Genomic DNA, 21,025 nt, shown 5'->3' with positions numbered 1-21,025 from the left:
AAAAATCATCTCTCTCTTCTCTTGATTTATTGCAAATGGGCAATTAGTGTGGAGATTGGCTTTCTTTGCTATTTATAGTTAGCACACTAGCGGAATAACAATAAAATTCTCCTAAAGTTGGGAATATTTTGTAAATAAATGTTTACACAATTGCACCGAAGAATAGCTTCGTAAATTTGGCGAAAGAGCACTTAAAACACCCACGCAAAACAATTTATTGTTACCCCTTTGGAATTTGTACACCCTCCCCCATTGAATGAGGTACCAAGCCAAAAAATGATATTCTTGATATTGTAATTTATTACCAAAGTCCTATAGTAGTTACAAATTATTTTCAAATTTATGATAAGGGGAGAATATTAGCAATACGTGTCTTGAAGCTCCTGGAGTTGGGGAGAAGATCGATATAATTATTTCGTGACGATTACGACTGACGATGGAACGAGACCTAAAAAGACATATTTTTGGAGTTTTTACTAAAAAAAAATCATTATAGCATCTAAAACAAATATAAGAAATAAAAGAAATATTTTCCATCCTTTTAGAAATCATTTCTTATCTGTATTTTATTAGCTTCGAGATGTTTGCTTTAGGATTTAAACCCAAATATCAAGCAAATCTTTGTTTGAAAAATATTTTTTAGGATAATGTAGAAGTGATAAGGAACTTGTATTGTGCAAGGTTCTATCATCTTATATTTTAGAAGCGTTTCTAGACGTTCTAAACCAGAGGTGTGCAAAAACCGTTGAAACCGAATAAATGTCAAAATAATTGACGTACACGTTTCATTTGACGTTTATTCGGTTTCAACGGATCTTGCACACCTCTGTTCTAAACTCAAAATGTTTAAATTAAAATTATTTTAATTTTTGATTTATAATTCACTCAATTGACTACACAGGGTGACATAATTGATTATGGTCAAATTAATCATTTATGATTCATTCAAATTTACAGAGGCACAATTCGAAATTTGCTACTTGAGATTTTGATTTAAATCATGTAAAACAGAATTCAATTTAAAAAAGGGGAGGCAAAGCTTACCGAAGCGTTGAAGGCTATTATTTCAAAAGTACTTTCGCATCATTTACCATTTACTGGTTCACACACAACCAATTTGATCCAAATCATAAATAACTCAAAAATCGCCCAGAATAGCTATACAAAATACAATTAATTTTCGGATATAAATTTGCTTACCGGTTCATAATCTATTCTATTTAAACAGGTTCGGAATTATCAGAAATTTCAAGACCTTTCCAAAAAGCCCAAACATCACCCATTCGGTTGAGAAATATGGTTTCTAAAGTAATTTTAACTTTTGACCTTGAAAACCCGATATTACACTGAGAGAAATCCGAAAAAGCTAAAATAACATTCCGGAAATGTTAATTTTACCCTGAAGTATTGATCCAAAATCGGTGTAAATATTACCCTTTTTAGGTGTATTTGGGGTTTAAGGTACCCTTTTTCATGTTAATTTTATCCTTAAAAAGGTGTAAAACTAACATTAATTTATTGATGCGTAGGCCGACTTATGGGGGGTCTCTCGAAGGTCCCAAATCTCTATCTGTAACCGTTCGACTTGTAGAAGTGATGACATACTGTCGGACAAACGGCGTGACATCATTTCTCAGAAATTTAGTGCACTTGCAAATGATTTTTCCAAAAAAAAATTGGTTTGGGTCTTCGACCTTTCTAATCTTTTATAAAATTTCAATAAAAACTATAAATAATATTTACAACGAGATAGCTGATTGTAAGTATATACAGTTTTTTTTTATTCTTCTACTAGCAAATTGATAATTCGATAAATTATGCGATTTAAATTTTTAAACTTAAATTTGTTGAGGATTTTCATTCGGCACTATAAGCAATTTACACTACAATAATACAACTTAATAAAGAATAGAATTTTTTATTGAAAAAAAAAAAGATATTAAAATGAAAAAAAGACGGAGCCAGGGATCGAACCCGCGGCACTCCTGTTGAATGTCCTGCGCTGTACCGCTGCTGAGCCACCGCTGCATGCAGTCTCATTCGAATTTTCTTTATTATATGCTGCATATTTTCAAATTTGAGGAATTAAAAAAAAATCAACCAAATTTCGCACTTTTTGAAAATACCACGTTTAATTTGATGCCTTTCTGCGTAGTTGAGCAAAGCCCCAGATTTATAAGAATTTGATGACTCGAGTACTTCCCTTGTGAGAAATGTCGTCACGCTGTTTGTCCGTCTGTCCGTCCGACTGTCGCCAAATCAAGAGGCCAAACGGTAAGAGATAGCGACTTGTGACCTAAGGGGGACCCCACCATAAGTCGACACAAGGATCGTTAACATGCCCCTCATTTTCCCCTCCAAAACCATGTTTTTTTTTTGGATTTCTCGAAAACGCGTCGTGCGATTTTTTTCATTTTTGGATATGTTTTAGTTATTACCCAGGCGGACATTTCGTCCTTAGACGAAAATATCGTTGAATCATTCATTCAATCATTCGTTCAATCATCAAAGGTTAAAAAGACACTAGAGAGCGCATTTATCAAGTGAATGTGGTCATGTTTGGGCTTGTTGGAAAGGTCTTGGAATTTCCTATAAAACTGAACCGGTTTAAATCGGTTCAGAACCGGTTCATAGCCGAAAATCGACACTTTTAAAACAATTTTGGAGGATTCTTTGAATGACATATGGATCGGCTCAAATCGGTTGAGAACCGGTAAATGGTAAATGATGCGAAAGTACTTCTGAGGTATATAAAATCTAACTCACGAGTTCGAACATTTCCCAAATCCTGAGACACTTTGCCACCCCTTTTATTCTTTTCTCGCATTTTTTTTAATTTATTGCCTACTAAGTAACTGTAATTGGTTTCTCCACACTACAGAAATCTATGTCCATATTGAAGAGTTTCTCCTACATAAGCATAGACAATTTGCTTGAATATGGACATAAATTCCTCTAGGATGTAGAGGCCATAAGAGGCTTGTATCCTATTTGTTGTGATATTTCAATAAATTAAGCATAAAATTAATTTAAGTTTTTGCTAAAAAAAGAAAATCGTCAGTATAGTACTATAAGATGTTTTTCTCTTTTGAAATAAAATAAAATTCACTTTCATACAAATGCAATTAATAAAAAAATTTGATAAAAAAAAACTTTAATTGAATTGTTATATTGTTATTGGCACTAACTATATAGAAAGCAAAAATTATTATATCTTTTTTTCTGTCTAGCCGTTCTTAAACTTGTTACAGATAACCATTTGGATCCTTCAAAGAATCCCTACCCGCGTCCATATAAGGCGATTTTAATAGTTACGTTGTCGCTTTTTTGGCTCACATACGAAAATAGCCTTAAAATATTTGTTCTCAAGGTCAAATATTAATCGGTACTAAAAAGCATATTTCTCAACCGATTAAGTTAAATAATGGCTTTGTTCGAAAGGCCTTGGAATTATGGATAAGCATGAAACCAGGTTCAACCGATTATGAATCGGTTATTAAACGAATATTGATTTTGAAAGAAATTGAAATTGAATTGATGACTTTCTTCATCAAAACTATTACACTGAGGACACTGAGCAATCAATTTAAGGGACATTTTGCCACCTTACAATAAAATTAACTAGTAATCCTGATTTGAGTATTTGATATAGGGTCAGTGCGGTCAATTCCTGAATCCTGAATCTTGCTATTTTAACAATTGTCAAGCACTAATTTTTCCTATCAGTTGAATTCCTCAGCTCCAAGAAAATAAATTCCTTTAATACAACTCCCAATTCGTCTCTGATTATTTAGAAAAGTTGCCTTCACACTTTCACACTCATTCAAATGCTTATCAGACTCCAATTGTCTCCTCATCCCGCTCAATACCCCAATTGGTAATTGCCTTATTAATAGCCATAAGATTATATTGTGACTCGGATTCAGTGACAATTGTCTTGTGATCTGGTCAAGATGAATTTTGGAGTTTTGGGTGGCGGAATCGTAGGGCTTACAACAGCCCTGGAGCTTCAGAGTCAATTTCGTGATGCGCGTGTGACAATTGTGGCAGAAAAATGGTCAACAGACACAACATCAGCTGTTGCAGCAGGAATCTTCAGACCAGCAGCTTCCTTTGCTGGACCCACTGAGGAAATCACTCAGCAATGGATTGAGGATGCCTATGCTCATTGGGATGGACTTCGGAGGCAAGAAGGAAGTGCCAGAGTTGGCATTTGCAATCTATCTGGCTACCTATTCTCATCTATAAGTCCAGCATTAGTGCGCAATCCTCGCATTGAAAAAATTCTGCCACTTTATCGCAAGGTCACAGAGGATGAGTTAAAAATCTGTCCCGGAGATTGGAAATACGGTTCATTCTTCTCAACTCTCTTGACAGAATTCAGAACTTTTCAGCCTTGGGCTGAGAAAAAATTCCTCGCGAATGGTGGACGATTCGTTACAAGGTCCGTGAGGAAGATTACAGAATTGGAGAAGGAATTTGATCTGGTGATGAATTGCACAGGATTGGGATCGAAGTGGATGCTAGGGGACAACAAACTCGTGCCAGTTCGTGGGCAGATTATCAAGGTGAAGGCACCATGGGTCAAGACAGCCTTCTACGGGGACTATGATACGTACATCATTCCTGGATTTGAGGGTGTAACTCTTGGAGGAACACGCCAATTTGATTCCTACAATCTCAACATTTGCAAATATGATTCTACATCCATTCGTGAGCGCTGTCAAGATCTCCTGCCTAGTCTCCGAGGGGCTGAAGTTATACGTGAATCCGTGGGATTGCGCCCTCATCGAGATCCTGTTCGTGTAGAGGTGGAATTCTTTGAAACTTCCCACGGAAAACCCATGAGAGTGATTCATAATTATGGACATGGAGCTTCAGGGGTTACAACGTCTCCAGGAACAGCCAAGTATGCTGTTAAATTGGTTAGGGATGCCCTCAGTGGTCGGAGCCACTTGTAAATTTTAACAATAATAAAATGGAAACCCAAAACCATGTTTTCTTGTGATTGATTGGAATATCTGTGAATGGATCTCGGTTAAAATTTTTAAAGTCAAAATCCTGAAGGTCAAAATCTTGAAGGTCAAAATCCCGAAATGGAGACAAATCTAGATCTAGTTCATAACAGTTCTAACAGTAAAGAATCAAATCATAATATTAAACATCTTTTAAATATAGAAATCAAATTTCCTGGTAGCTGTGCTAGAGTGCCTATATTTTTAGATAGTTGCTGCTTTTTCTAAAAATCTATATTTTTAATAGAATGATTAAATTTTTGCCTAGAATAGGATCTAATCTCACAGAATTTCGAATTTTGTGAAGTTTGATTTTTTATGCCTTAAAAAAAGTGTGACATTATTTAATTTTTTACTGCTAGAACTCCAAGAGGGAGCAGTGATTTAATCCACTTTTTTTGACGGTAAGACATATCAACTTCCCGTCTTCGACGACCCCCCCCCCCCCCCCCCCCCATAAGTCAACATTATCTAGGACAGTCTTCTTCCTTTTCCACCAAACCCCCTTCTCCATGTTTTTTGGTATATTTGGAAAACAGCTCCCACGGTTTCTTTCATTTTCGAATATGTTTTAGAGGCAGCCAATGCGAATATTTCGTCAGTGGACACTTATGACCTCTACACACTAGACAAATTTATGTCCATATTGAAACAAATTCCCTACGCTTGTGTAGGAAAAACGCTTCAATATGGACATAAATTTCTCTAATCTGTAGAGGTCATTATGTTCAAAAACCATTTCTATATCGAATTTTCGACATTTAAATTTTAACCACTTTGGAGGGCCTATTTTTCAACCATTTTGCTTAAATTTGGATTTTTTTTTGAAAAATCTTGAAATTTCCAACCCGACTGCATCGGACTTAAGTGGTCATGAGTCGGTATAATACCCGAAATTAATGTATCTTTCTCAAAAAAAAATTCAAATATATTTTTTTATATTTTTTCGAAAGCTTGTGACACGACTAGAGGCCAAACGGTAAGAGATATCGACCTTGGTTCTTCGAAATCTCTCCCATAAGGCAACATTACCGAGGACACCCTTTTTTTCTTTTCCCCCACCCCTTCCACCCCTCCAAAACCATGTCTTTGTGTTTATTTCGAAAACGGCTCCTGCGATTTCTTCCATTTTCGAATATGTTTTAGAGGTAGTCAAGGCGGATATTTCAAATCCTTGGACTCCTATTTTCGAAAACCATTTCGATGTCGATTTTCGAACATCAAAGTTTAACCCCTTTGTATGGCGTATTTCTCAAACCATTTGCTTAAATTTGAATTTTTTTTTAAAGATCTTGAAGTTTCCAACTCGACTGCATCAGACTTAATCCAGTAGTGAATCGGTAGTATATCCGTAAATTGGTACTTTTCTCTTATTTATTTATTTTTATTTATTCTAGAACTTAATTTTCTAAGGGAATTTCTTATTCTGGAATGCTTTTTTTTAATTTATCAATAATTTTTAATCGGTATTAAAGCGGTATCTACCCAAAAAGCATGCGAAATGATAATACACGAATAGCTATTTCTCGTGAGTGCGAGCACTCCGCAAAGCTGGGACGCTTTGCCAACTTTTTAAATTGTAAAATTATTTTTTTTTTTGGACTTCAGTGCCTGAATGATAGCTCCACAATTTTTTTTTTAATGTTTTTGAAAGTTGTAACATTTTAAAAGATTCATATTTTTTTATCAAATCTGGAGGTATCAACGTAAATTTCAAGGACCTACATAAGACTCTGAAAAATAAAAGGAAATAGACTTACCGAGTACTTCCAGTGGCTTCTCAAAGTCCTCCTCGTCGAAAACCTTTCGCGGGAAGGATGTCATTAGGCGGAAAGGGACTTCGATGCCCTGTTTGAGTTGAATAAACAATCGCACAGCCGATAATTGCTCCTTGGCATCAAATGTCTCCACCACAGAACTTCCGTCCGGCAGGCGTATTTGAATCTTTGTGCTGGAGTACTTCTTCGGTGGAGTGTTTCCCATCGATGTGGATGACGATGGTGTGGCATGTTCAACAACAGGAGCACTTGGATTTGGTGGAGTTTCACCTGCCATTTTAGCTCTCCGTGCTTCCTTATCTGCTGCAATTTGTGCTCTAACCCTCTCCTTGGCCATTTTCTCCTCAATTTTTTCCCTCTTGCGCGTCTCAATTATCTTAGCCATCTCAATTTCCTCCATCTTCCTACGTGCTTCTAGGAGATCCTTGCCGGATCGAATACGTGTCTTTTCCCTATCCAAAGCCTCAAGTTTCTCCTTTTCCTCCCTTTCCAGGCGCTTTTGTTTCAGCTTCTCCTCAAGTGCTGCCAATTGTGCCTTCTTTTCCTCCTCAGTCAGGGGTTTCTTTTCCTCCGTGGACTCGGAAAAGCTTGAATGTCCAGATTTTACTGCATGATATTCAACTTCCACAGATGATCGGAATTGTCGTCCACATTCGTCACATTTGATAGATTTTGCCACAGTTTCGTCATTCCCCTCTGTTTTGCCTTCAGCTTCATCCACCTTGCCTTGCTCAGTGGATTGTGGGAGCTCTGCTGGAACAGATTCTGCTGTGCCGGTTGGAGGACTTGTCACAACTTCATTTGGCAACTCATCATCAGCATGGGCCAGCAACCATTCCATAGCAGGCTCCACACCTTTATTATTAGTCACCGCCAAAGCCCGCTCACTGCAATAGGAAAAATATTACTCAGAAAGCCCCCGAAAAAAAAATCCAGAGACATTTATAAACAGAAACCTAACCTCAATGGCAAACTTACATTCTTTCTCTGGAGAATCCCATGTCCAGGAGCACTTGTACATCTGACATTGTGTTCTCTGGCTTATCCTCTTTCTCGTGCACAAATAGATGTAGGGATATTTGGGGTATTTTCTGGGATTTTAACGATTTTTCAGCACTTTCTTCTTGTGTCAAGCACCACAGATGCACTCTTCGGTGGAATTTTTGAAACTCATTCCCACTGCACGGCGAAGTACGGCGAATAGTCCGAGTGACGTGTACTTGGTGTGCAAAATGCTGGGAAAACAGTGTGAAAATTGAGGAAATTGGGGCACAAATCCACAAGACAGCAATATGGATTTCTTCCAGAGAGGACTCAAGAGTGTTCTGGGTACACCAGAGGCTGGTCAAGTGCCCAGCGGAGCTGAAACTGTAAGTTTTCTTTTAATCTGGGAGGGTGAAAGTAGGGGATTTTGGGAAACATTGGGGCGCTCTTCATGTTCCTATTTTTCCCATTTGTTCCAGGTGGAGAAATTGGTGGATAGAGTGTCATCATCCACACTCCTCGAGGATCGACGGGATGCCTGTCGTGCTCTAAAGGCTCTTTCGAAGAAATATAGAATTGAAGTTGGGGCTCAGGGAATGCCGGCTCTTGTGCAAATTCTCGAAACAGATCGGGCAGATTGTGAGATAATAGGATATACCCTTGATACACTGTGCAATATCATATCTCCAGAGCAATTTGATGAAGAACTGGAGAATCCGACTGTTTCGGTGAATGTGGGAGAACAGTTTACTGAGATGTTCATTAAGAATCCAGAGAATGTTGGACTTGTCCTGTCATATCTCGAAGAATATGATTTTCGTGTAAGATGGCCATCGATAAAATTCCTCACGAGTCTCATTGAGTATCGCCCGAAGGAGCTACAGGAGATTGTTCTGGTAAGTCCAATGGGAGTGTCAAAATTGATGGATTTGCTCAGTGACAGCCGGGAAGTTGTGAGAAATGATGCTCTTCTGTTGCTCATCCAACTCACCAAGGGCAATGCAAATATTCAGAAAATTGTAGCTTTTGAGAATGCCTTTGATCGACTATTTGACGTGATGAAGGAAGAGGGTTGTTCAGATGGAGGAATTGTTGTTGAAGATTGCCTGATCTTGATGCTGAATCTTCTGAAGAACAATTCAAGCAATCAGCAATTTTTCAAGGAAGGCAGCTACATTCAGCGTCTAGCACCGATGTTTACCATGCCCCCGGAACTTGAGGAAACCGGCTGGACACCTCAAAAAGTTTCCAATATTCACTGCATGCTGCAAGTTGTGAGGTCTCTAGTAAGTCCAGGGAATTCTCATCAAATCATAGCATCGTGCCAGAAGACAATGAGGAACAGCGGGCTGCTGGAAGCACTCTGCAACGTCTTGATGAGCAGTGGAGTTCCTGCGGATATTCTCACAGAAACCATCAATACCGTAGGCGAAGTTGTGAGAGGAGATATGAATAACCAGGAATTTCTGAGTCTCGTCATGGCACCCAGTAATCCCCCAAGGGCAGCAATTGTCGTTCTCCTGATGTCCATGGTGAATGAGAAGCAACCTCTGACCCTGAGATGCGCTGTCCTGTATTGCTACGAATGCTTCCTCTATCGCAATGAAATTGGCCAGACAAATCTCGTGCAGACCCTCCTGCCTTCATCCACTGAAGTCAGTAGCCTCACCCAAGGACAACTCCTCTGCGATGGATTGTTCAGCACTGATTCCCTGGCCAATTGGTTCAGTGCTGTGGCTCTTATGCACGGGCTGATTGAAAATCCTGCCCAGAAGGAACAATTGCTTCGTGTTCTTCTAGCCACAGCAGTTGGAAGTCCTCCAGTGTCTCTGCTGCAACAATGCACGACTTTGCTACAGCAGGGAAATTATCGGGTCCAGAGTAAAATCGGTCTGTTGATGCTGATCTGCACCTGGCTCAGTCACTGCCAGCTAGCCGTCAAAGGTTTCCTCTCGTCACCCAACAGTGTGGCCTTCCTGATTGCCCAAATCAGTGCGAATGAACATGACGAAAATGAGTATCTCATCCAGGGACTCTGTGCCTTCCTCATGGGCATCTGCATCCAGTTCAATGATAACTCCGTACCCAATTACAAGAGAGAAGACCTCTGTCAGCTTGTCCTCAAGCGTATTAGCTGTGAGACCTTCCTGACCAAACTCGGCGAAGTGTCAAAACACGAAAGCTACAGTAAGGCAGCCAAACAGCCACAGATTCGCTTCAGAGCTCCCTTAGATGTCCTCCTGGACCATGAATTCTGCAAACTCTTCAAGGCTCTCGAGGCAATTGTCGTAAAAACCATAACATCAATTGGGACCGATGGTAGCAACATCACGGAACTAACCCTCAGTCAGGAAGCTTCAGGAATTGTTGGGCAGTACAAGGACATCATCCGGGAGCAAGATACAAAAATTGCTGAACTCCAGTCGACCATTAAGCGTTGCGAGAAGGAAATGGAGGAAACCAGGCGACAATTGACTGAAGCACAATCATCCAATGCTCAATTGTCGGATGCAAATATCCTGCTGAAAGCACAATTGGCTGCTGCCACGGATCTGGCACATCAGCTACAAACTAGTCAAATCAATCACATTGGTAATCACGTGGCTGGTCTCAATATCACAGGAAATGGTTATCAGAATCATCACGACAGCCCTCAGATTCAAGCTTTGCAGATGGAGAATTCTCAGCTGAAGCAGGATGTTGAGAGGCTGACGCTGACGCTGAGAGGATTCCAGGAAAAATTCACAGAGGAATCCATTGAGAGGGAGAAACTGAAGGTGGAACAGGAGGATCTACTTGAATTGCTTGCTGATCAGGTGAGCTGAAGAGAATTTTTTAAAGGGGTAACTCATTCCAATTTTTATTGACAAAGGTTTCTGTTTTGTCGTCCTTCGCGATGTAAAAATTGGATTTCTCGGGTTTTTGCGATGCGTTTTTGGATAATTTATGGGTTTCTCAATATGAATTTTAGCCCTTGCATTTATTCAAATATTTTTTTTTATATAGGATTAAAAAAAAAACAATAAGATCCTAATTGGAATGGACTGCAATGAAACGTTTTCATATAAGCAGCATTATTCAGAGCAAAACTGGGCTATTTTAATAAGGAAATGTGCATACAAATTTTCATCCGAGCATCTCTTAGCAAAACTAAATTTTAAGAGAAGTTGATAAATTTTTTTATATAAAACCGCCAAGGAAACACTAGAAAGCAGCAGCCATATTGCGATATAGTGGGCTTACAGAGTTAATAAAATTATTTTTATTCTTAAGTACACAATACAGTAGAGCCTCGCTATAGGCCATATTTGGTTCCAGGTTTGACACTTGGGTCGCAGTATAGTCCATGTCATTTTTTTAAAATTATCAACGACTTTTAGTATTGAAATTGCTCGACAGCTTCCACTTTCTTTGCGATTGTAGTACTTGTCTTTGCTCTCTTCATTATGGATCACAATTATCACAACTACTCAATAAAGTTTGCCAAAAATATTAAAATAATTATGACAACATTGCCTGTCGCGTACTAGAAAACATAATCTAACTTAAAATTAGTGTTTTGAAATCAACGGTCGATAAATTGTGGACTATAGAGCGATGGCCTATAGCGGGGTTCTACTGTAGATATTCTTAGTATAACTTAAATATTTTCAAATTTTTAAATCTAACCTTAAAAATTGCATAATTTTGTTATATGCATTTTGTTATTTTACAAAATTTTGAAAACAAAGAAAAAAAAACATTGTAAATTTTTTTCTGAATTGTAGGATTTTTAAATTCATTACAATCTAAACTGCATTTGTATGATTTTTTTAGTTAGAATTTTATAGTTTTTAATAAACAAATATTTTGTTTAGAATAACAGGTTAAATTTGACTAAAAAAGAGAGGGCTTTGATACCTAGGTTAGAAAGCCCTTTGTATCCCCTGTGAGCCATTTCTTGGGTTTAATTAAAATCGGTTGGTTTCTTGAATAAACCCAGGCGGTAAATTCTCTAACTTTGTGAGAACGTGAGAAGTGCTAAAAATGAGAAAATTCCGAAACTTGTCAATAAGTAAGTGTGATTCTCTATGCTCATTTTTGTGACATTTCTCACGATATTTTCGTGACACTTCTCACAGATTGATGGTCCACTACTCAAAAATAATTCGGAAAACAAAGTGGTCGATTTTTTTGGTGAGTCTGTCACTGGTAACCAACTCACGAAATTTAGATAATTTACCCCCAGGAATCTTCTTTGACAAAAAGTCACCTAACCAGGAAACACAGGTTCAGAATTGGAGGTCACATTGAAGATAACCTAAAGATGACAAAGCATCCTAGGTGCTCGAAATGCTCAAACTCACGAGATAGAGCTCTCCGCGAATTTTTTTTCGCCTACTTTTAGGTTTACTCCCGAAAAATTGATTCATAAATCAGAAAACCGTTCCGGAATGGAAATTTTAGTTAAGAATTAAGAAGTTTTAATTTAAAAATCATTTACTAACGTGTACCGATGGTACTGATTCATTACCGATTAATACTGATGCAGATGTGTTGAAAATATCAAGACCTTTCCAAAAAATCCAAATTTGACCAAATCATTTGAAAAATAAGATCTTCAGAGAGGATAATAGACCGATAAACTTTGATCTGAAAAAATTAAAAATGGCGATTTTTTTCCAAAAAATATGCAATAATAAACCAAATAGACTTAAAGCTTTTTTTTCTAAGCAAACCAATAAAAATATTTTTGGGGGAAAGGAGGTGTGAAGGAGGGGAAGGCTTTTAGACTTCGCACATCCTTTGGTTTCGAACACTTCAGATTTTTTCCATATTCCCTTATGGCCTCTATACACTAGGAGAAATTTGTTTAAAAAATGCCTTTTTAAAGAAAATTTCCTCTATCCTTGTAGGCAGAAATGTCAGAATTTTTTTAAAAAAAAGGCAAAAAATTGCTTCTAGTGTGTAGACAGCATTAATGAAAATGACGACATCTTCGTTCAGGAAGTGTATGACTTTGATTCAATAAAGGAATAAGGGAAAAATATCAAGTGTTCTAAGCCAGAGTGTGTCCGCAGCCTGAAGCCTTCTCCTATCTCTGCTCTTAATATTCTTTTATTATAATTTTTAAAGCCGCATTATTGAATTCTTTAGCGAAATAATCCACTTGCCCTTCCCGTGTTTTTTTTCAATTCTAAGGACATGATTTTTCGGGATTAAATAAAACAATTTATTTAGGATTAAAGATAAATTTATTAAGTGGTTTTTTTTATTTTTAAAAAGACAAAGAGAAAAAATGTGTAGACTTTAAAAATCTCAATGATAACCCCCTTTTACAATTTCTTGCAGGATACCAGGATCAAACAGTATCGACAGCAACTGCGAGACCTCGGAGCTCAAATTGAGGCCTCTGAGGACGATGAATCGGATGATGGAGCTGCAGACAATGGTCTCAAGTAGAGACGCTGTGTTCCCAAGAATTGCCAAGAGACTCTGTTTTTATTGTTTCGCGATTTTTATCAAATTTATCTCTTTCATTCCTAAACAAAAGGTATTGATATTTTCTTAAGCGGCCTGTTTTTTAACTTTCCTCCGAAGACTAGCGACACAGGGTGGCGTCAATTTTTGTGAGAGACGCTATGGCCAATTTGAGCTTTGTCCGATACTGAACATCAGACGCTACGGGATTGCGCTCCAGATAAATTGTGACCAATTTACTATTTCCCGATAAATGATTGATGCAACTCCAATCAGAGACGGAATTATCATTGAGCTGGAAGTAGAAAAAAAAAGATGTTTTACCTGAGGAAAAGTTTTTTTTTATCAATGAGAAATACCCAGAATTCCTCGAGTTCCGTGAGGTGGGAAAGATTTTCAATCTTGCTGATCATATTTTGTGCCAAATCCAGCGTCTCAATAGCCTTGTTATTCTCCAAATTCTCAATTTTTTCAATTCCATTCTCAGATAAGTACAGCTCAGAGAGTTCAGTAAGTTTTTCCAGGTTCTCAATCTTTGTAATCCGATTGGCTTGGAGACTCAAGCACGTCAAATTGGTCAGTTTATCGAGATTTTCAATTCGTGTGATTTTATTCTTTCCCAGATAGAGTTGCTTGAGATTGACTAAGGCATCGAGGTTCTCAATCTTCCTCAGCTTATTGTCTCCCAATTCCAACATCGTTAGATTTACCAGGGAATCCAAGTTTTCAATCTTGGGAATTTTATTTGCGCACAGGAATAACCGTTCAAGATTCGTCAGCATCTCAATATTTTCAATCTTTCCCAGACGATTGAAACTCACATCCAGAATCTCAAGATTGACCAAAGTATCGAGATTTTCGAGTTTGGTGATTTGGTTATCATAGAATTCCAATTCCTTGAGGGTGGTCAATGTCTGTAGATTTTCAATTTTCTTTATTAAATTCCACCTGAAACACAGCCTTTCGATGCGCACAAGAGGCTCAAGACCCTCTATCTGCCCTATCCGCTGATGATTGAGATCCAAGTCATATGTTTCCGGGTCTATTGTTATGATTTCTTCGATTTTTTGCATCGTAGGACCGTCCGGATTGTCTTTTGATGATTCATCATTTGAGGCACCTTCTGCTCCAGCAGCTTTTTCTGCAATTACACATTGAGTCAGTGTTAATCTCATATTTCCCACACTATCTGCTTCTTATCTGAACAATTTTACCTTCATTATCTGACATTTTCTTAGAAAAATTCAATAATTTTCAACAAAATAATGCAATAAACAAGAAAAGCACTGCAACCAAAACAATGCACGGCAAAAATACTGTCAATCGGCTGACTAATCCGGCGAAAAGGCGAAAACTATACTTGCGACACTCGTGGCAAACACAGTAAACAGTTCAATTATACCGACATGTTTAATTTTTGTTTTGCAAAAAATAATTTCCGAAAATCCAAGAATAATTATGGATAAAAGCAAAATACGTAAGCTAAAATCTTAATAATTCAGTAGAACTCGTTCTTATTAATTGATTTCTATTGCAGCTATTAGGTATCAAACTTTATTTGCCGATATTGAGCAGTTTAACGAAGTGCAAGCCAAGCTTTTCAATGATTGCGTCTTTTCTGACGCTTCATTGGTCGTCTCGGCGCCAACAGGAAGTGGGAAGACTACGATTTTCCTGCTTGCCATCATGCAGGAACTTATCAAGGTGAACTGGCCAGAAACAGAAAAAGAAATCCGATTGATTTACGGTGAGAAAATACTTTTTATTTCATGTGATATTACAGTATGCATCCCACTATAGGGGAGGGCGGGGTATGATATGGACAGCTGCTGAAGTTTTTTTTTAGCACAATTTGCCAAAATTTACGCTCTAAGGATCAGCCTAAACTGTACACTTAAGTTTGGGATCAGGGAACACTATTTAAGTATCGTTATACGTTTTTATTATTTAATTTTTTTTGTAGTGTTAATTCTGAAATGCTTAGGAGACACCGAGGCATGATTAGACAGCAAGTGAATTTTTTATTCCCTCTAGTTTGTAAAAAAAAATAGGGGGAGGTGGGGCTACTTTGAGATGTGGGGCTACATTGTTATATGATTTTTTCACATATTTCTGATGGAAATTAGGTTTTAACAACATGATTTAAATTTGGATAGACAAAATAGTTGTGAATCTAAATAAAATAATTGTAAGAACCAGCTTCATTTAGAAATAATCGAAAATATCGTATAACAATCTAGCCCCACAGCTCAAAGTAGCCCCACACCTCCCCCTATCAGATTGATAAATTACTTCAGTGAATAGGAAGAAAGGTGTTTACTTCGGAAATAGTGATTTCCTCGGGTTCCTCCCTTATAAGATGAGATAAGATAAGATTTTGCCAGGGGAAATCTGTTCTCCATTTAGAATTACCGATGCACCCAGGCCACAATTGCACCCCTTATGCTTCTTCACTCTTATCCTATCTTATCCTTGGATACGTGTAGCCGCTCCATATCACGGTTCTGTATTGGCTATCTCACACATTCAGTACGGGACAAAATTGTATCAGTGTATCACGGTTCTCTATAAAAAAATTAATATTTCAGGTTCTAATTCATATTTCGCCTCAAACTTTTTTTCTTGGAGAGCCCTATTACAAATCTACAAAATATGCCTCATAAGATTTTTTTTTGGTACTAATTTTTTACAGCCTTGGTGTCTACACACTAGAAGCAATTTTCGTAAAAAAATTGCCTTTTTTTTTTAAATTCTGACGTTTCTGCCTACAAGGATAGGGGAACTTTTTTTTTTAAAAAAGGCATTTTTTTTTTAAATTTCTACTACTGTGTAAGAGGCGAGGCCATTAAAGAAAGAATGCATTGGTACAATTTTGTCCCTTGTTCTTATACACAACTGGTTAAAGGATGGGAAGATTCACAACAGTTTTCTTGGCAGAAGTCGGAGCTATTCTGATTGCAACGAATATGTTAGTGAACGAAAATCCCACAGGAAAAAATATTTATTTTATCTCTGATAGCAAAAAGACACTTTCCTCGCCATATCAGGGTATTATAACATCTAAAATTGTTAAGGAGATCAGGGCTAATCTTTGTAGATTAGCAGAGAATAATAATATTATTCTTCTGTGGTGTCCTGGTCATAACGATATTATAGGAAATGAAATAGCAGATAAACTCGCGAAGATTGGTGTATATCAAGACTTTATAGGCCCTGAACCAGTCTTGGGAGTTGAGAAAGAATTACGGAAAGATTACTTCCAATATATTACACTACAGGAATAGAGCATACAGCCCTTTGGAATAACGGAAAAGGCTGTAGTTTCGCGAAATCTGTAATAGATGGATTAGATTTAAATAGATCTCAACTCTTGTTAAATCTTAACAGGGGGAATTTGAGGGTTATTATAGGAATTTACACAGGACACTGGCTAAATTCACATCTTGCAAAGTTGGGTGTAGACGTTACCTCAGCTTGCAGGGGTTGTGGAGAGAGTCTGGAAACAGTAGAACACATTTTATGTTACTGTTCCAAATTCTCAAGCCAGAGAATTCAGATCTTTAAGAAAGAAGTGCTGACACTGGGGGATATCAAAAGAGCGGCAGCTCGGGATATTCTGCAGTTCAGCCACATTTTAAAAGAATTGGAGTAAGGTTTGTTGGGTAGACATAAGGGGCTCAAATAGAGCCTAGGTGTCTGCAGCCCACAGATCGTACCATGCTCCCTATACAATCTATCTATCTATCTATACACAACTTTTTGGTCTAAAATTTTATTTTACGGATTATTTACGTTAATATGAGTGCAATAATATTATAACATCCGGCTGTTATAAACACATTTCCATTATCACTTCCGGTATTTTTCCCTTACATCCTAAATTATGATTATTTTAATCAAAATACACTCCCATATGCAAAATATGTATCAATAATGGATTTTGGTCCAACACACAATGGTTGGAAAACATTTCGTAGACCATATAACAGTGAGCAGACCAAATATCTATGCATGCTTAAACCAGTTATAACAATATTAAATCCGGACTTCAACCAAACTTTATTACATTATTTGATTCAAAATTTCACTTTTAGGCGAGTCCTAAACTGTTAACTAACCTACAAAACTAATCAAATCGTTGTCCGCGTTGTCCTGAGCCTCCTGAGCAATATCAGTTTCTGGACACGATCATCTCAGTCAAAAAATTCTAGGATCAAAAACTGGTATAGAGGAGAAAGAGGACGAAATGGTAAGGAAATTAAAGCAATTATCAACAAATTTTACAATAAATAAAAATGAATGATAAAATGATTTTTTTTAAAGGTTGTTCTAACGTCTGTTCAATTCCAGATATAAATAAATACTAACAATCTGGAATTGTACAAACGTTGAACAACCTTTAAAAAAAAGTCACTTTTGGTGACGAATTGTAAAATTTGTTGATAATAATAATAATAATAAAATAATAATGCTGGCACAACATTGCATAAAGGAACAAGGCTTTCTCGCAAGGGGATTTCTAGACATGCATTATTATTTTTTCTTGTACGGGATGAGGTTGTCAGTCCCATAGTTCGTTGATAATTGCTTTAATTTCTTTAACATTTCGTCCTCTTTCTCCTCTATATCAGTTCTTGAGCCTAGAATTTTTTGACTCAGATGATCGTGTCCTTAAACTGATATTGCCCATTTTTTTGTTGAAAATTTCTCTCAATGTGTAGACACCTAGGAGTATGAGTAAAAAAAAATTATTTTCAAATTAATGTACGTTTATGAAATTGTGATAACTCATAAAACTCGTTTGTAATTAATTTTAGAAAAAGAATTAAAGACTTGCGATGCCGCAGAGCTTTTAAATTAAAAACTTTTTTTGTATCAGAACGAATCAAGCAAGACTGGACTTGAAATAACCATCAATGTTTCTCATAGAAACGCGAGCATCATGAGGAAGTGAATTGTATTAACGTAGTATAAATGATTTACTTTTCGAAAAATGTTATCTATTGACCGAGTGACTTATTGAAGAAGTTATGGAATCTTACTAGCTAATTAATACTGAAAACAGTTCTCATGATTTTTAATATACACAGAAAAAAATATTTTGTAAAATTGGTTGTAAATGTTTGTGAAATCCTATGGAGGACTTACGAAATGCTCGTGAATCGTATGACCCACAAACAACTTCGTAAAATTTTGTACTTTTTCACAAACATTGTTGGTAAAAATGATCATTTGGCGAACAGTTTTTGTACTTTTACAAACATTTGTTCGTAAGTGTTCGTAAACACACAAAAAATGTTCGTAAAATTTTGTTATTTGTTCGTAAATATTTGCCAGACAAACAGAAGAAAAAAAGGAATAAATGACAAAATTTTACGAACATTTTTTTGTATGTTTACGAACATTTATGAACAAATGTTTGTAAAAGTACAAAAAATGGTCGCCAAATGATCATTTTTACCAACAATGTTTGTGAATAAGTACAACATTTTACGAACTTGTTTGTGGGTTATATGATTCACGAGCATTTCGTAAGTCCTCCATAGGATTTCACAAACATTTACGAACAATTTTACAAAATATTTTTTTTCTGTGTAGAGATAGATTACTTAAAATTAACTCTTTTCTAAGGTCATATAAGTTTATGTTTTACTGAAAAGTAAAAAAAGTGTTTTTTGTTTCTAGTAGTCTCAAATTTTTGACTCTCTCATCCTTAAAGGGCTAAAAGATAATTTTTCCTCTTTTAGAATATCGACAGCTCTGAATACAAAACGAATAACTCGCGATTGGCCAACTTTACAGGAAAGCGTTTTCAAGTTGAGATTTCACATTTTTAAGACTTGAAACTCTTATAACTTTGGGAATAATTTAATGATTAAATGAATGAATTAAGGACTTTAGCATAATTATTGTCCGTTGGTAATGATGAATTCTGCTTAATCAGATGCATTTCGATTGAAACTTGTATTTCGGCCATTTAACCAAACAGGTTGAGTAGGGGAAACTGGGGCAGATTAGCTACGCATGGTATTAAGTGGGATGTTATAGCCTGCTTTAGAAGGAATATTAAAGAAACCACTACTTATTCGATGAAAACACATTCCTTCTTATTCCTTGAAATATTTATCAGCCTGTTACAAACGTTTTTCTTATAAATTATACGCAATGAAAAAAAAAACATTTTCTGGCTAATCTGCCTCGGTCTCCCCTACTAAAGCTAATTTAATTTTGAATATGAAAAATTAAAAATGGCGAAATTTTTGATCATTTTTTTTGAATGGAATATTCGTCTGAGGTATAAATGAAATCTTTCATGCAAAGTTTGATTAAAAAAAAAACAAAACTCAGCATGTAAAATATGGCTGCAAAGTACAGTGGGACCTCGATAGAGTCAACCCCCGATAGAGTCAATCTCCAATAGAGTCAACAGCTATTTTTTTACTCTACGGTCTCCGATAGAGTCAACTTGGACAAAAATTGACTCCGATAGAGTCTGATTTGAACTTATTATTGAACTAATAATATTGTATGACTTTTCGAAATTAAAGTAAGTGATTTGATGTATCAATGTAACGTTTTTAACACAAGAAGAACAATGTTATGATAAAATTCGTATATTAACCATGTAATCAAATTTCGACAAAATAATTTATTTTCGTGATTTTAAGCGTTTTGAACGATTGAAAGTTCTCTTATCTTTTCTCACTTGTCTTAAGATTTTTTGATTAAGCCTTATGATCCCGTATAACGTGTTTTCCTGTAATCACAAAAAAATTTGGTGGTGAAGGGAAGTGGTAGGGTGGAAATGAGGGTCATAATAATAACCCCCAGGTGGACTTATTAGGGGGTCATCTGAAGACTTCAAGTAGATATCTCTAAACATTTAGCGCCCATTTTTCAGATCAAGAAGAAAATGAGAAAAATTGGTTTTATTGCTCTTTTTGTGAAGTTTAGAGCCATAGTTTATGACATAACAAAAAGAACAACTATCAATCTCTTCTTTCATACAATAAAATTTTAAAATAAATTCTAATTAATAACGTTAATTGCATCGAAATTTTCAACAATTAAATATCTACCGGAGATATTCTAAAAAAAAGTGGAAAAAGAAATCTTTAAGACACCATTTCCTTATCTTAACATCGTGGATGGACTTCAATATTATCACATATATAGTAATTTTCACTTAAGATACTTACTAATAATAAAAACATTCTGTAAAATTATTCCTTAATCTTCAACTTTTGCCCAAACATACAACTTTTTTGGACCAGAGGGTGTAGAAGTCATGGGTTTAGTAAATGTAATATTCTACTATCGTGTTAAATTTATCAATTATCCAGTACAAACATAAAATAATACCCCTTTATATCAAAATTTCACATTTTAATTGATTTTTTTCGAACTCCGATAGTCACCGAATCCAATGGAGTCAACAGGCCTGGAAAGAATTAGTTGACTCTATCGAGGTCCCACTGTATTAGGTTAAAGAAATTTATGCAAAGGACCTCGAAATGATGACTGCCAAATTTTACAAACTAAATATTCTCGAGGATCAAGTTGTCTTTATTTGAGTTTTTAGGTCTAAACATCGTGATATTCAGAGGACATACAGTAAACTCTCCCTCAATTGGGCATTTGGGGCAAAATGTCATCCGGTTTATCAATAGATTTGGGCGTCAAAGCCTTTGTAAATTCCACAAAAAGCGCTCAATTCTAAAGAATCAAGATAAAATAGGAAGAACTATAGCGAATCTGAGCAAATTAGCTTCATAATTAAACGTGAAA

At 36.3% G+C, this 21,025-nt stretch overlaps 5 protein-coding genes across 6 annotated transcripts in view; 3 read left to right on the top strand and 2 right to left on the bottom strand.

The window, feature by feature from the left end:
- Positions 1–282: 282 nt before the first annotated feature.
- Positions 283–7,981, bottom strand: LOC129805474 (UBX domain-containing protein 1). 2 transcript variants are annotated; one of them, XM_055853403.1, is made up of 3 exons: positions 7,772–7,981; positions 6,776–7,680; positions 283–448 (listed from the first exon to the last, which is right to left on the bottom strand). In XM_055853403.1, the coding sequence occupies exons 1-3, from the start codon at positions 7,819–7,821 to the stop codon at positions 411–413; spliced, it is 993 nt and encodes a 330-aa protein (XP_055709378.1). In that variant the 5' UTR covers positions 7,822–7,981; the 3' UTR covers positions 283–410. The 2 variants fall into 2 exon arrangements, with proteins under 2 accessions (XP_055709378.1, XP_055709377.1); XM_055853402.1 differs by lacking the exon at positions 283–448 and having other exon boundaries at positions 6,451–7,680.
- On the top strand, positions 2,087–4,992 carry LOC129805473 (D-aspartate oxidase). Its single transcript, XM_055853401.1, has one exon. The coding sequence runs from the start codon at positions 3,954–3,956 to the stop codon at positions 4,959–4,961; it is 1,008 nt and encodes a 335-aa protein (XP_055709376.1). The 5' UTR covers positions 2,087–3,953; the 3' UTR covers positions 4,962–4,992.
- LOC129805471 (general vesicular transport factor p115) lies at positions 7,971–13,328 on the top strand. The gene is made up of 3 exons (XM_055853397.1): positions 7,971–8,163; positions 8,257–10,593; positions 13,109–13,328. Exons 1-3 carry the CDS (start codon positions 8,086–8,088, stop codon positions 13,217–13,219), a joined length of 2,526 nt encoding a protein of 841 aa, XP_055709372.1. The 5' UTR covers positions 7,971–8,085; the 3' UTR covers positions 13,220–13,328.
- LOC129805476 (protein phosphatase 1 regulatory subunit 7) lies at positions 12,989–14,572 on the bottom strand. The gene is made up of 3 exons (XM_055853404.1): positions 14,452–14,572; positions 13,597–14,378; positions 12,989–13,532 (listed from the first exon to the last, which is right to left on the bottom strand). The coding sequence occupies exons 1-3, from the start codon at positions 14,465–14,467 to the stop codon at positions 13,359–13,361; spliced, it is 972 nt and encodes a 323-aa protein (XP_055709379.1). The 5' UTR covers positions 14,468–14,572; the 3' UTR covers positions 12,989–13,358.
- A 230-nt stretch (positions 14,573–14,802) lies between these two features.
- Positions 14,803–21,025, top strand: part of LOC129805468 (probable ATP-dependent DNA helicase HFM1) — a 28,404-nt gene continuing 22,181 nt past the window's right edge. The window contains exon 1 of the mRNA XM_055853392.1: positions 14,803–14,984. Within this exon, the coding sequence (XP_055709367.1) occupies positions 14,924–14,984 (61 nt within the window). The 5' untranslated portion in view covers positions 14,803–14,923. The remainder of the gene's footprint in view (positions 14,985–21,025) is intronic.

The sequence above is a fragment of the Phlebotomus papatasi genome, chromosome 3, assembly GCF_024763615.1.
Source record: "Phlebotomus papatasi isolate M1 chromosome 3, Ppap_2.1, whole genome shotgun sequence".
Lineage (NCBI taxonomy): Eukaryota > Metazoa > Arthropoda > Insecta > Diptera > Psychodidae > Phlebotomus > Phlebotomus papatasi.
Note: the sequence above shows the minus strand (reverse complement) of the source record. Positions and strands in the feature narration are given on the sequence as shown.